At 33.8% G+C, this 16,289-nt stretch overlaps 3 protein-coding genes across 3 annotated transcripts in view; 2 read left to right on the top strand and 1 right to left on the bottom strand.

The window, feature by feature from the left end:
- Positions 1–16,289, top strand: part of LOC120428904 (uncharacterized) — a 97,765-nt gene that overhangs the window by 64,550 nt on the left and 16,926 nt on the right. The window contains exon 2 of the mRNA XM_052709918.1: positions 9,171–9,226. Coding sequence (XP_052565878.1) covers positions 9,171–9,226 — 56 coding nt within the window. The remainder of the gene's footprint in view (positions 1–9,170; positions 9,227–16,289) is intronic.
- Positions 6,997–7,631, bottom strand: LOC128093485 (uncharacterized). Its single transcript, XM_052710387.1, has 2 exons — positions 7,570–7,631; positions 6,997–7,507 (listed from the first exon to the last, which is right to left on the bottom strand). Exons 1-2 carry the CDS (start codon positions 7,573–7,575, stop codon positions 7,043–7,045), a joined length of 471 nt encoding a protein of 156 aa, XP_052566347.1. The 5' UTR covers positions 7,576–7,631; the 3' UTR covers positions 6,997–7,042.
- On the top strand, positions 7,866–8,540 carry LOC128093484 (uncharacterized). Its single transcript, XM_052710386.1, has 2 exons — positions 7,866–7,958; positions 8,021–8,540. The coding sequence occupies exons 1-2, from the start codon at positions 7,953–7,955 to the stop codon at positions 8,492–8,494; spliced, it is 480 nt and encodes a 159-aa protein (XP_052566346.1). The 5' UTR covers positions 7,866–7,952; the 3' UTR covers positions 8,495–8,540.

Here is a 16,289-nt window from a genome sequence, read left to right as displayed (position 1 = left end):
ACACTTACCTGGACGCAGTGCAAAACGTTCGCTGCGTGAAGAAAGTGGCAGATTCCTCCAACTGTGGATCGTATTACACTCCCGCAGATTTGGCCAAGGATGGGATGTTTTAATCTTTTCCAGCAAAAGGTGTGCAAGATGAGTATTTCAACACGGTCAGTTTCAAGTTTGGTTCTGGTTCAGAAGATTCGTGGTTTATGGTGTAATTTGGATCAAAAATTTCAAAGGTCAACTTCAGCTTTTTATTTGAGTTTATTTAAAAGTGTTCACTAGATAAACCGGAAATTCTATCATCATTCGATAAGTAGCATGTAAATCTAGGTACTCATAAAATGTATCAACCATGTTCGACTAATGTATGTACGTAACCTGTTTCCCCTTAAAGTGCGCGCCATCAGTCTGTGCTGTCTGGAAGCATGCCTCAAATGAGAGCAAGCTCATAAAAGGTAGCGATAAGACTCGTGGCGCATAATACGCGGTGAAGACATTTGCAAGTCGTTGACATCTTTATGCAAAAGACGTATTTTGCTCAACATAATGAGCTTGAAGCGGCAGTATCGTTAATTTTGTCTCTAGCCAAGAGATAAGATAAGATCACGCGTTGAAAAGTATGTAATAGAGCTATCTACGTGCGCATGTATTGCGTGTACGTACACAAAAAAGATTGAGGTTAAATTTTGTCCGGCCAGCAAAATCAAATGGTGCGCTAGTGTGTGTACGCAAAACGTCATAAAGCTCTATTGCTGCTGTTCCGTGCTGGAGGTTATCATCGTAGCTTGATACGTGAAGGCCTGGAGTCTGACGGTTGGTTGAGTGATTATATTTTACCACACATACCTGGGGTAAATTGGCTGATGAAGTTCTGGGATTGCGAGCTGGACAAATAAGGCATGATTATGCGATTCAGAGAAGATTGATCAATATGATGAATGAGGTTTTAAAGACTCTTGAAATTAATTACCTTAGTTACTAGCGCTTGGTGGATTAAGTTGGATTGTGATTCATCAACTATGCCTGAATAATTTATTTTCCTTAAAAATACAAACAGAATCGATAGATTCCATGATCTGTATTCCAAAAAACTCTGGAGGACCCAGAATATCGCAAAAGTATTCCAAAGAATTCTTTATGACTCCAAAAGGTCCCAGTTTCGCTAGTGAGAGACTTTTGCTTTACATGCCTCGCCTTGAAGGTTCCTACTAGCAGGTATTAAAAACTTACTTTCCATAATTCCATTTAATTTCCACCGAGAGCGAAACCTCATCCAAACATTCCTAATCGGTTCCACTAATTGTGAGAACGAAAGGCCAGAAACTTCGACCACACAATTCTATCCCCATTATCACCGCACATCATTCTTGGTCTCGCGCCGGTCGAGTCCGAAAGTTAATCGAAAGTGAAGTTTTTCCTTTTGCTCGCATCTCCTCCCAATTTTACCCAGCTCATTATCACCGGCTCATAATCGCGTTTGCCTTCCTTTTCCCGTTTGTTTGTTCTGTCGTTATTTTTTCTTCTTCTTGCCTCTCAAACTCATCAATTTCTGGCTGCTTCGTGATTTATTTTTGTGCCAAGCTGGGGGGAAGTTTATTTTCCGCCGCAAGAGAAGCAATTTTCCATTTTTATGTTTTTTTTTGTATCACTCCAAACGAAATCGAGTTCGTTCCAGCGAGAATGGGCATCAATTGCGTAATCGGAAAAAATATTTTGCCTCATTTTGGGGAGGCTATTTTGGTCTGTGTGGAATTTCCATACTTTGTTTACAGTTAATGTACGCATGAGCAAAAACATTACAAATAACGCTTAGTTGTTCCAAGCGTTATTTTGAAGTTTTTGTAATCTTTTTTCAATAGTTAGTAGATTTATGGATTATTTTATCATAAAAAACATTCCAAACTCTGTACTGAATGCTTTCTCATTAATTGAAATGAATTTTAGTTAATTATGGCAAAGATCACTATGTTCATTGTTAATAGTTAAATGTTTCTAGAACATTTTTTCCAATTTTTGATAATTTTTAAACGTAATGTGTTTTTAAATAAAACAACTTTAACCAATGTTTGTTATGTAAGGCCAATTCAAACTTTTATTTCAAGCTTCTGCCCACCCCTTCAAGTTTTCAAAAAAAATTATTGCACAATTACATTTTCAAGGAAATAACTAGCAAAATCGGTTGTAAACTATGTATGTAACGCACTGTATACAGTTTATTTATGTATTTTTAGCCAAATTAAGTCTTCTTAATCTTTGAAAAATTGTCGCCTTTGTGTTATCTTACGACACGTCTTATCTGTTTAAATCAGACGTGGCACAAGATAGCAAACAAGTGACGAAATTTTGAATTTTTCGCTTTCGAAAAAAACGTGAGACATGATGAAAAAAAATATTTTCAAAAATTCATTGATATTTTGCAAATTTGTGACAGTAGCAAATTTGCAAAATTTCAATTTTGTGTCAGAAATATAATGATTAGGGTTAGTGATTTTTGACGCATACGTGGACAGCGTGAAAATCGTCTCGGAAATCAATGCACAAAAATAACAAATATTTTTTTCACAAAGCTTTCAAGTTTGAATTCGATAAGTTTTCAGTTGAAAACATGACATTTACATTTTGAACTCTTGAATTAAACTTGAATGTTTGATAGGAACACAGCCATTGAAATATAATTGTTATAACATTTAATATGAAATTAATGCTTTGAATATCTTATTGAAGAAAACAATTCTAATAAAAAAACATGCTTTATATTCAGAGTCATCAAATGATACCGAAATGCAGAAAGTAAAATTGCAGCTAGGCTATTTCAAATTTATTTAATGTTTTTGTCCCCTCCCCCTATCCCAAAAATGGGAGAGATGTAAGTAACGAAATGCTAAAAAAATAAAAAAAAATAATTTTATAAAAATGAGCACAATCGATTGTAAACATTGTATTTTGCTTATTCTAGTTTTATTTAAAATTAAATTTGGCACTTTTAATCTTTTCCTGAATTTTTGAGCTTTGGAACCACACATTATATATACCACAGCATTTCGGGATTTTTTGGATTATATACTTTATACAATAGCATGTATAAAGCATCAAAAGATACTTTTTGCTTAAACATAAAAAATCTTCATTTTTGTTTTTTTGTTGGGATAAAAAAAAAATTCTAAATTCTTCGAAATGTTTAGTGAAAATAAAAGTGCAATTTACTGGAAACAAATGCATTTTCCTGCATTTTTTGTCACTTTTACCACGATTGAGTTTGATTATAATCATTTTGGCAAAGAGTTCTCCATTTTTTTACTGCCATTTCATTTTTAAGGTAGAATTCCAAAAGAAAATTAAAGATTCAAACTCGTTTTTTTCAAGATTGAGTGCTTGGGCTTAAACATATTAAGAGCCATATTTTCGCTAGGGGGCACGGATTTGTTCTAGAAGTCGTATCGATGAGCTCCGATTTTGATAAAACTTTCAGCGTTTGTTGGTCTACATTAAAGATGAACTCATGCCAAATATGAGCCCTCTACGATGCGGGGAAGTGAGGTAAAATATCAATTCAAAATTTTACAAAAATGCACCAAAAAAATAGACCATTTTTTTTTAAATGCTCATAACTCAAGTTTTAAATACACAGAAAAAAAAATCATGGTAATATTACATCTGGGAAGGGGTACATCTTTTATGTCAGAAAAAAGGTGTAATTTTACCTCTAGAAATGTGTAATTTTACCACTTTTCTGGTGTAATGCCACTTTTTCAGTCTAAATTGAAGTAAAATTACATCATAAAAGAAGTAATATTCAACCTTCAAAAATTAAAGCTTCCAAATTTACATTATTTTTTACTGTGTACTTCAACTTCGACTTTGAATTACATCTGTCGGATTCTTACTTTCAGAGATATTTATTAATTACTGAAAAGTTGTGATTTTTTTTTAAATTGTCGTATCTTTCTCAAAAACGTAGATACCACCATACCCTATGTGGCGAAATTGAGGCATGGCTAGTACTCTAAGTCTACAATAATAACTTTTTGGTACCTACGATTGTGGTGAAAAAATCAATAATTCTTTGATAATCATTTTTTTTTTAAATTAAATGTTACAATTCCATCAAACCCAAAACAATGATTCGATATGAAATTGTACTTGTTAAGTCTCAATTTTATCACTGAATATGTTTTATACGCTGGAGATGTTAAATATGGCATAATTTGACATAGCTTTCAGCTTTTTATGCAAAACTTATTCCAATAACTGTAATGAAAAAAATAAAAATAAAAGTTTGTGAATACAAGCTGAAACTATTTTAAAAACTATTATCTTTATTGCTGTTGTTACATTGAATTTCATAACCCATTCATGACTTTTTGGAGATACTTTAATATAGGATATGGTGAGTAAATAAAAATGAGTAAAATCAAATTGAAAATGGATTTGAATGTCATTTCTCATTATGAAAAAACGGCTCGCAAAGATGATCACAAAATGAACGCCAAAAACGGATGAAATAAAAAAAAATCAAACTATCTAACCGTTTATATCCGTTTATGCTGCTGAAGTTTTCAAAGCAAAAAGAATGATTGCAAATCAAATGAACGCGTGTACAATACATTTTCTAATCATTTTTTCATTGAAATTTTTAATTTCTGACTTGTAATTTCACTTTTTATTTATCTTTTTTTTTAATTTTTTTGCCTCCCCTCGACCATAGCCAGAATCAAATTGTTGCATTATCACGTCCAAAACGTTACAATTGATTGAAAGATAAAATTACGCCATTACATTAATTGTTCAGAATTCATGTCACTATTTTCAAAATATAATAAAAACTCTAAAATTTCAATGAAAACACAAAAACTTTTAACTAAATACCTTATTTCAAATACTTAAAACAATAAAATAAGCAAAACAGATTGACAACTTTCATTTTCTGTTTTCTATTATTTTTAAATACCAAAATTTTCTAAAAAAAATAACAAAAAATCAAAAAAAATCAAGTGATAGATGAATTTTTAGAATTTTAAATTATAATATCGTAATTTCATTTTTTCAATAATAAATTTTATACGTTTGGCCCGCAAGCTCATTTGAGCTTCAAATTTGGCCCGGCATCCAAAAACTTTGAGCACCCCTGTCCTAAAATAATAGTTTTTTGAATGAAAACTGATGTTTTGCGCAAAGTCTTGTATCAAAATATGCCATATTTAACAACTCCAGCGTATAAAACATATTCAGTGATGAAATTGAGACTCAACAAGAACAATTTCATATCGAATCATTGTTTTGGGTTTGATGGAATTGTAACATTTAATTTAAAAAAAATGGATTATCAAAGAATTATTGATTTTTTCACCACAATCGGAGGTACCAAAAAGTTATTATTGTAGACTTAGAGTACTAGCCATGTCTCAATTTCGCCACATAGGGTATGGTGGTATCTACGTTTTTGAGAAAGATACGACAATTTTAAAAAAAATCACGACTTTTCAGTAATTAATAAATATCTCTGAAAGTAAGAATCCGACAGATGTAATTCAAAGTCGAAGTTGTAGTGCATGGCACGACCTTTCGAATGAAACCAAGCGAGCAGGTTTACGTATTGCCAAACTTGAGTTATGAGCATTTAAAAAAATTGGCCTATTTTTGTTGAGCATTTTTGTAAAATTTTGAATTGATATTTTACCTCACTTCCCCGCATCGTAGAGGGCTCATATTTGGCATGAGTTCATATTTTATGTAGACCAACAAACGCTGAAAGTTTCATCAAAATCGGAGCTCATCGATGCGAGCAGCGTTCCCCCTAGCGAAAATCTGGCTCTTAATGAGCAGCATGAATTTGATTCAAGTTCCATTTTTTCAAGGAAAACTGAACATAACTTAAAGATACACTTAGAAATTAAACGAATATCTGCATCAAAATTATATAGTTTTTGCCGGGTGTTCGGTTTTGGAAGTCCCTGATTGAATTTTGTTTCAAAAAAAAAAAAATAACTTTATATATTTTTTTATAAATTGCTGCAAAATATATAACTTTGAAAAAAAGCTCATTGCAATAATGGAAGTCGTCACCCCAAACATGAGGAGTTCGATTTCTATTCCAAAATACATGATTAAAAATCTGTGGTACGCAAAATTGTTCTGTTGTTTTCTGTGGTCAAATCAAGAAATTATCCTGGAGCTTTTTCAATTTGCATTTTTTGTGTTTATAAATACCCAAGGTGGTTTCAAAAACAACCAAAAAAACAAAAAAATATAGAATATTGTTTATTGGACCTGATCAAAACAAACTCCAGAATAGTTCTTTCCTGAGGAGTGATGCCGATTTGAACCTATCGCTTTTTCCTACTCATTCTCTAGACAAGAATGATTTTCAATAACATTTTGTGGGGCTTAACAATAAGTTCGATTTGATAATTTCATGGTCTTTTGAAATTGTTCAAATTTTCTTTCATAATGGTACTCCCGGGGGGAGTAACGAAATCACTTCTGCGCGTTCGTCTGAAGCTACTGACGTTCTGTTTGCTCCAGAAACGGGTTTAGAAGTAGAACACCTCCCATGTGTGCTCGCCAATTCTTGATTTTCCTACACCCCATCTTGCGCACGTCAAAATTGGTACTGTTAATGAAAGAAATTAACCGATCATTTCCTGTGTATGTGTGCGTTTTCTTTCATCTTATTGGGACGTTCTCGATGCTTTAATCGAACTCTCAGCGGGACGGTGGATCGCACCGAGATTACGCGCGCGCTCTTGGAATAATTGATTCTAAATGACTCTTTGAAAAAGTTGTCCTTGCGAGCTTATGCTACCGTGCGGCGACCACATTCCGATGACTGTCCGGGGGGGACATGAACCTTGTACGGTAATCTTGTCATCACTGTGTGTACTGCCATCACGAGTCGTGTGAAGTCCTGCTGTGATTGATTGATTGATTCAAGTTTCTTTGTGATTGGTTGAAATTGATGGAGTTTCTGATGTTTTAAAAGTCACTAAGATATTCGAATGTTTTTAAATTGATCACAGTTCCGTTTATTTTAAAATCATCTAAATCACACTTTTCAAGCAACGATCAGCTTCTGGTTGATGGAATGACCGACCAGCGGAGCCACATGGACCGATCCGGGATTGGCCGCGACGTACTTGGCCGCCGGAATCGCCGCTCCCAGGTAGTTGTTGTATCCGTAGCCGTACGACGACGCCAGCGGAAGTCCCCACGGGTTGACCTTGGCAACGTTGGCCTGGACAATGGTCTTGCCACCGAGTCCGTACCAGTTGTTGGTGTAGCCGTTGGAGTAGGTCGCTGGCCAAGCCGCAGCCGAGGACCACTGGTTGACTCCGTACGGGTAGCTGTTCAGACCATTCCAGGAGGTCAGGCCGTTCCAGGAGTTGAGGCCATTCCAGGAGTTGAGGCCGTTCCAGCCGTTCCACGAGTCCACGCCGTAGGTGGACACTGGCCACGCCGAGGGGACATATCCAGCATGGGCGGCAACGGCCAAGGTGGCAACAAACAGAGCGATGAAGGCCTGATTAGACAAATTGAATTGGGTTAGGAGATTTGTAAGATACAAATCCTAGGTTAACTCACGTTCATGGTTTCACGGATGGTTGACTTCTGGACAAACTCGAGTAGCTATAACTGCAGAAGAGCTTTGGCTGAACTATACTGTTAGGTGACCAGGCATTTGATTTTATACGCTATTGGTCGAAGGTCAACTTAACCACAATTTCCAATTTAAGACAATCACTTCCTTAAGAGGTATAACTCGATTGAATTTAAAGTATAACATATATTTATGGATGGTTTGTTTTATAAAAGCAAACTTGTTCCACTTTTAAGAGTGAATGTTTATAACTTGGACCGATATAAAGTATAAAAGCTCATCAAGAGATATTGTCAAGTATAGTTCACCCACAGGTCTTCAACAGTTGGCATTCGAATTTGTCCAGGAGTCAATCATCCGTGAAACCATGAACGTAAGTTAACCTAAGACATGTCTCGTAGAAATCTTCTAACCCACTTTAATTACTCTAATCAGGCCTTCATCGCTCTTTTCGTTGCCACCTTGGCCATTTCCGCCCAAGCTGGATATGCTCCGTCGGCGTGGCCAGTGTCCACCTACGGCGTAGACACGTGGAACGGTCTCAACTCCTGGAATGGCCTCAACTCTTGGAATGGCCTCAACTCCTGGAACGGCCTGAACACCTGGAATGGTCTGAACAGCTACCCGTACGGAGTCAACCAGTGGTCCTCGGCGGCGGCTTGGCCAGCGACCTACTCCAACGGCTACACCAACAACTGGTACGGACTCGGTGGAAAGACCGTTGTCCAGGCCAACGTTGCCAAGGTCAACCCGTGGGGACTTCCGCTGGCGTCGTCCTACGGCTACGGATACAACAACTACCTGGGAGCGGCGATCCCGGCGGCCAAGTACGTCGCGGCCAACCCCGGATCGGTCCATGTGGCTCCACTGGTTGGACATGCCATCAACCAGAAGCTGATCGTTGCTTGAAAAGTGTGATTTGGATGATGATGGAATAAAAGGAGTTTTATTTGAATTTGTTTATTTTTATTCAAAGGATCAAAGATTGCTATCAAAATTAAACATTTGATTATGCAAATCAAAATGTTATCAACTCATTAAAAGAAACTGGGACATCTCATATCTTCAATCGCAGATACTACTAGCAACGACAAAACCATCCACCACCATGCTCATATTAATATAAACAGTTATCGGCCTAGATTATTCTTCATTATTAAAAAATCCCTGCCTCACTCCAGACCACGTTCAAAGTTTAGACCCGCTCTGGACGCTCTCTATTCGCGCACTAATCGCGCCCGCAAACCCATTATTACGTTGATATGCAAATACATTTCTCTCACACCACGTTTTGAGCAGAAATAATTTTATTAATTCGTATGCGACCAGACGCGCGCCCGGTAAAACGGTTCTTGGCAGCTCAATCGGACAGCTCAAAATTTTCGGGTTCGTCACTTGCCGCGATGAAGTTCTTTGTCTGACGGTCTGAATTATTCAGCGCGGTGATTTCGAATAATTTTCTTATTGAATTGATTTCGCGCGCTTTTATGTTCTTTTCATTTTAAAATTGTGCCAAATATCGATAAAGGCTAGCCGAGACTGTTGAATCCTTTATTAACCTTCATTTTTCTTTTTCAAATTTCAGACGTGTATTCTATCGACGCTTGTGCTCAGCATACAATGCCGTCCCCAGGCAGTGCAGTAAGTGTTTGATTCGCCACCTCTTCGACAGCTAATAACGATGAATAATCCAACCTAGAAAAGAGTTGTTCCTAAATGTTCCGTTGATGGGTTTCGGGTTCGATTGGGAACGCTTTAGTGTTGTGTAATGTTTGTGGTGTGTAAATCTTTTAACAGACCGAGTCGTCTTCCCGTCGAACCCGCAGTTGTGTTCAGCGTTCCCGATATCCTTATCAGAGTTTGGCTCGTTTCCTGTTTGTGTTCGCTGTTGTTGTTCTTGTCATGACCTAGATGTTACTTTCATCAACTCACTTTCATGTACCTAGTATTCATTTCATTTCATTCCCATACCCCATTCCATATATTGCTTGTTTTGAGGGTGCGGTATCCTATGCTTTGCACGTGCACACGTTCCTTGTTATGCTTCTCCTAATACTTACATACTACATATTATACCTGAAAATCAAGCACGTCTAACGCACCCAATGATTTTTACTTGTTATACTAATGACATATTTCATGATTCCTAAAATAAAATGGTTTTTGATTTCTAAATATTGATGTTTATTTCAGAAAACAAACAATTTTTGAAACAAAATGTTTCATAATTTGAAATAATAATAATAATATTCCTTTTTTGATATTGTTTCTATGATATCCCAATATTATCTTTTTTTAAATGGTGTTACATAAATGAATTGTTGTATAAAGCAACTAACAATTTCTTCTTTAATTTATACATTCAACTGTAAATTTTGAAGAGCATTTCATTTGCTAACTGCCTTCAGTTTTCAAATTTAATACTTTTATTTCCAATGAATGAAAGATCTGGCATTGCGCGTGTACTTGTTCGCGATTTTCAATTTTGTATTTTTTTATGATACTATATCTAAATAAACCAGTTTGCATTTCGCCATACAAGCTAAAGAGAAGTGCTGTGATAATAACATTCCATATCTTAAGAAGAGATTTTCTGATCAAATTCGGTCTTCAGTTATGAAAAGATTTTTTTAGAAAAAATGAATGGAAAAAACGTAACTTCCTCACATTTATAGTGATTCCAACCCCCCTAAAGTGTCCACATGTTTATGGATCTCCTCTAATAAAAATAAGTGATGAGTAAAAAACAGACTACCTACAGACTTTTTGTCAAGATTATACAGACACGGCCTTTGAGGAAAATGGCATCCCTCTACACGGCTTTTTCGTGGCGATCAGACCCGACCAGTTGAGGTTATGTGAATTCAGACCATATTTTAAACTGCTTGTAATTTAAGATAGGTAAGTCAGATCTTGAAAATTCTTACTCCACCTAAAAGGTCTTCTCATATGCTTTCTAAAAATATATAACATGTGAGGGTTTCATGAAAAAACACCCTTTTTACCATAATTTTAATTTAATATGAAACAGTTTTTTCAACATAACTTTTTAAATACATGATTAAACTGTATGAATTTAAATAGCAACTTAGGGGACGTTAAAACGGATCGATTAAAACCATTCCGACCAAAATCGGTTGAGCCTGTGACGAGATATTCCTGTGACATTGATTTGGTACACATGTCTACATACAGCCAAACACACAGACATTTGCTCAGCTGTTGATTCTGAGTCGATATGTACAAATGAAGGTAGGTCTAGGAGGTCTAATTAAAAAGTTCATTTTCCGAGTGATTTTATAGCCTTTCCTCAGTAAGGTGAGGAAGGCAAAAACGATTTTAACTTTAACTTTTCATCACAAAAACTCGATTTTGAAAAGAATTTCACCGTTTTTTCGAGATTTTTTTTTGTTCGAATGAAACTTTGTTCATGCTTTCGTTGTGATGAAAGAAGCTATTTTGTATCATTATTTTCTTCTATTCAAGACTCCATACAAATCTGCGGGCTGTTCATAAAAAATGTGCACGTAATTATTCGGGAATTTATATCTTGAGAAAAAAATCTGATCAATTTGGTGTCTTAGGCAAAGATGTAAGATATAACTATAACTTTGCAAAACAAAAAAGGTGCACGGAAAAAAATCCCGATTTTTTTTAATTGCTTTTTATTACCGGAAGTTGAATTCCCAAAATACGTTTTTTTAATTTTCGAAAAAAAATCTGTCTTTAGGATGGTGTAAATTTTTGTACCAAAATTATAAATTTCTGAAATATATGATCATTTTTGGAAAAAAAATTAAGTAACACCAAACAGAATTTTTTTAATTTCATTGTTGACTACAATAAAACTGCTGACTTTTTTCAAAAAAGTTCAGTTTTAAATAATAATATTAATATTTTTTCGAAAAACTGAAATATGTCCTTAATTTTTTTTGTCATTGTAAAAGCCTGATTTTTTGAAAAAAGGGGTTTTCAGCATTTAAAAAAAAAATCGATATCCCGGAAACTCTGGGTGCGATTTAAAAAAAACTTTTGTGGAATTTTCTGGTCTCTTCTAAAATAATAGGTTAAAAATTTTAGAATCAACATTGACCTTTTGGGTTAAAAAACACTTATTTAGGATATTTTCAAATGTTGGACTAGATTTTAAATTCGTAATTATTTTTATAGAAAAGAGCAGAAAATTTCACAAATGTTTCATTTATTAACAGTTGAAATTGAACCAATACAGTTGCCAAGATAACGAGTTGAAAAATGAGGGCTTTTTTCACAAAATTAATGCTTTAAGAGGTTGGTTGTATCTCAGCAACCAGTTGTCATATCGACAATGTCAAATAATGAATTCAAAAAAAAATCAGTGTTGTTTCTTCATCATAAAACAATGTTATACTGCAAAAAACTGCATGCAATGCATGTAACTTAAAACGGTGCAATCCATCAAAATTTATGTTTATGCATTTTCGATTGTAAATTTGTTTTTGCAAAGAAAAAAATATTTCAAAATTGAAAATATTTAAGATTCTTTAAAAAAACTTTTTTTTTTTTGAAAAAAATGCCTTTTGTTTCTTAAAACATGTAAAACAAATGCGAAATTAAAAAAATACATATTTTAGAAATTCAACTTTACGTAACAAAAGGACAAACAAGAAAATCCGGTTTTTTTCCGTGTAACTATTTTGTTCTGCAAACCGTGACCTAAAGCCTTACCGAAGACAGATTTTCGAAAATTCAATTGCCAATTTTGTATGATCAGCGTTCAAAATTGTAATGTGCCTTGAATGGAATAACTAATGATGTAAAATGGTTTCTTTTGACATTGAGAATGCATGGACAAAGCTTTATTTAAAATTAAAAAATCGAAGAAATGCCGATTTGTTAAAACGTACAGTTAACTTGTGGCTATAGTGCATGACTTACGTTTCTATTCCATCCAAGTTATGTATTTTTGAAGTTTCGAAGCACACTCGATATTGTTTCCGAAACTCTTAATGGATATAAAATTGAATTTTCAATTGAAAAGTGGTATCCAAGGGTTTCCAGCAAGGCCTAGGACTGGCAAGTAATTAATAATTACTTTGATTTATAGCTGGTAATTAGGTCATTCTTTAATTACATAGTATTTCATGGTAATTAGAGTAATTTAAAGTAATTAATTGGTAATTAATGTAATTTTTGAGTAATTAAAGCAATTGATTTTTTTAAACTGTTCTTCTTCAACGAAACTATTTACTTTTTATATATAATCTATTATAACAGTATTTTATTTATTTGAAATAAAAGTGAAACACAAAGATTAAAAAATACTGGTTTTGTATGTAGAAGGCCTTATTCACTATGGTTCTCTCCTAAAATTTATTTTTATCTTGTTGTTTATCGAAGCTAATTAACAACAAAAGGCAACGCCATGATAAATTACCCAGTGAAAAATGTTTTTTGAATCCGAAATTTATTAAGTTTTATTAAGTAATTATAAAAATATGTTTCTTTTTTTTGCAAGAACTACATTAGAATTGATAAATTTTTATGCTTTTGCTTCTAATAGGCAGTCAAAATTATTTGAAGTTTATGTGGATCAAATATTTAAAGCCAAAACGTACTTAATTATCATTGATAAAAACAAAGTTTTCAAGTGATAGCCATATAAAAATCAATAAAAATAAAAATATGTTTTTTATATTTCTTCATTATCTGCAGAAATTGACAGTCCTGTAACATCTCTCTATTAAGAGCTAAGCAATTTTCTCGAAAAATTTCGAAATATTTCTGAGACGAATGTTTTAATGTTAAAAATCAAACTCAGTGAAATTAAAATTGACTTATATTCAGATGCAGAAATTAAATCCAATGTAAATGTCACATTTCACATTATTCGTATTTTTAGCAGCGGATTTTTTAATTTGCTTGAGAAAAAAAATGCAAAGTAATGTCAAACCAATATTTGAAGAAAAAACAAATTAAAACTTAACGTTATTTTGATGAATTTCACAAAAAATCAGGGGGCCTTTTTTCAAACAACTTCTATATTCTAATGGCATTCGACTTGCAATAAACTGAAATCAATTTTAAATTATTAATTAATTATATTCAAATTCATATATTGAAGTAAAACAGTACAGTATTTTTTTGCTTTTATGACAAACACGACATCAAAAAACGTAAGTCAACTTAAATAATCTTCTTTTGCAATTGATTGATAAGGGTTTGGTTGATCGAAACGTGAAACATAATGGAATTTCGAATCAGACAATGAACAGGTTAAATTGGCCATAAAACAAATATTACTGTTCATATCAATTGAGCTACTTATTTTTTACCTTAAAATGGTATAATTAAATACTAATGTCAATTTTATAATAATAAAATAAAACAATTCCAAATTTCAAACCAATTAACTCGCTGTAAAAATCACCCAAAGTTTCAGCGCCCTCTAGTGGGGGGCATTTTTTACGTTTGATCACCTATAGCTATTTTCAATAAAAATTATACGCGAAATTCACAATATCCTGATTGGTACAAAAAAAAAACAGCATAATTTTTGAAAGAGCTATCGAATGAGCTATTTATAAATAATAAGTTTTGAACCGTAGAAATGAATACTTAAATAAAATTAAATGTTTTTTATCGTATTGAAAAGTAATTTAGTAATTTATGTAATTAATCATTTTGGACCAGTAATTTGAGTAATTAATTAGCAGACTGGCAAGTAATAAATACTTCTGGAAACCCTTGGTGGTATCCAAACTTTGGTTGCCGAAATTTAGAGATTTAAAAAAAATTAAAATTAAAAAAGTATGTTTTTCTTAGTGCTTTCTAATCAGCTCTCAATTTTTCATTCGACGATAACTTGAAAACTATTAATCATATTTACCATGTTGAATTCATGGAAAAAAGAATTATCATGAATTCAACTATCACGACTATCAAAATAGACCAAAACATGATTTATTGCCATTTTTAAATGTTAATCCACTTACGAGATATTTATTCCGAATTTATCATCTGATTCATTGTTTGGTAGATTATCGAGAGATTTTCTCAATGAGTTAAAAAGTTAAAATATTTGAAGTCCCTAGTTACTTTTTAGGTCATAAAAGCCTAGTTCGTCTTCAGAACATTCATACAATCGAACATAGTTAAAAAAAAACCTATTAACTTAAAAATGCCATTTGGGACATCTATTTACCCTAAGTTAAGACTAAAATTTCCTAAAATGTTATAATGTGATAGTTAATAGTGAAATTATCAGATAATTCAAACAAATAAATGTATAAAATATGTCGTAATTTTCACTTACTTCAATCAAAACATTTTGTTGAAATTATAATTTGTTTTTGGCAGAGATGATAATTTACATAAATTAGAGAAGAGATATAAATATAGTCTCACTCTCGTGTATGAAAGAGCTTTATGCTGATGGAAAAGCTTAGAAGAGTGGGTGCAGTAAATAGTGGAACAAAAGTCCAAAACAGAATAATAATAACAATATAATTTCCTCAGAGGCCCAGCTAACAAAGCTCTTTCATTAGTTTATTGAGAAAAACAACCGAGACAAAAGAGTAAAACTAATCGAGAACATATTTTGTTACGCGTCTTCTAATAACAAGCTGTGTTCTTCTCTCGATTTTTATATGCTTTGCTCGGGTTTCCACAAATCACCACTTTCGCAGCTTCCTGCGGGAAGCTTCTGCAAAAGGGAAGAAAATCTGACAAAGATCAGATCTCGCGGGTTCACAAACACACGATGACTCTGCAAAACTCGTGACGACGAAACGACGCGACCACACGAACGATGACGACGGCAGCAGCTGCGGTGCAACATGAAAAAGAAAAAAAAAACGAAATTACGATCGCGTGCTCACGACAGTTAAGGGTCCACTCGAGGGGGGCGGGGGAATGCTTTTTATCCGCGCACTGGACCCTTAACTGGTGGGCTTTCTGTGCTTTTTTCTGTTGTTTTTGTTCTAAAGGAAGAATTATGTGTGAGAAGAATCCGATCGCGAATCGCTTGCGTGTGTTTGTGTTTCGATTTATGTTCGTTTTAGTCGATGCATTTTTTGTTGTTGTTGTTGTTCTAACTTTTCCCTCTCTCTCACCAAGTGAATGTGCCTTGTTTGTGATGTGCTTTCTCTGTAACAGTAAATTTGCTGAAATGAGGCATAAATTGCGAAGAAAACACACAAATAACGATATCGTGTAGCGTAAATACAGGTACGTTTTTAATCTCGATTAATGTTCCCTTGCTTGCTCTTACCCTATCTCTGTAAAAAGCGTTCTACTACAAGTTTAATACCAATGATGAGCTGCTTGCTTCAGTTGCTGTGCTTAACAAAATTTGTTTTATTAATTCCATGTGTTGTTGTGTCAAAAGTCGATCGATTCTTTGAATGGTGCACCGTGTGCTGACTGACCAAATCAATTTCTTTAGATACGTTTTTGGACTACGAAAGCAGAAGCTCATCGTTTGTTTGAACTTGGTTATCTATGGTTTAATTTGAATAAAGGTGATTTTATGCGGATTTATCTTTGTCCTGTTTTTATGAAACTTTTTATTCCGAACAGTATGGTGAAGTACGTTGATTTATAGGTACCTATGTGTCCAATTGACCAGATAGAAATAATTTTGGATTTTATGACTTTTTGCCATTATCATAAACTTTTTACCTTGTTAAACTTTTCGGTTCCGTCAGTGTGGTTGACATTGTGT

This window comes from Culex pipiens, chromosome 3 (assembly GCF_016801865.2).
Source record: "Culex pipiens pallens isolate TS chromosome 3, TS_CPP_V2, whole genome shotgun sequence".
Classification (NCBI taxonomy): domain Eukaryota; kingdom Metazoa; phylum Arthropoda; class Insecta; order Diptera; family Culicidae; genus Culex; species Culex pipiens.
This window is presented reverse-complemented; position numbering and strand designations above follow the sequence as displayed.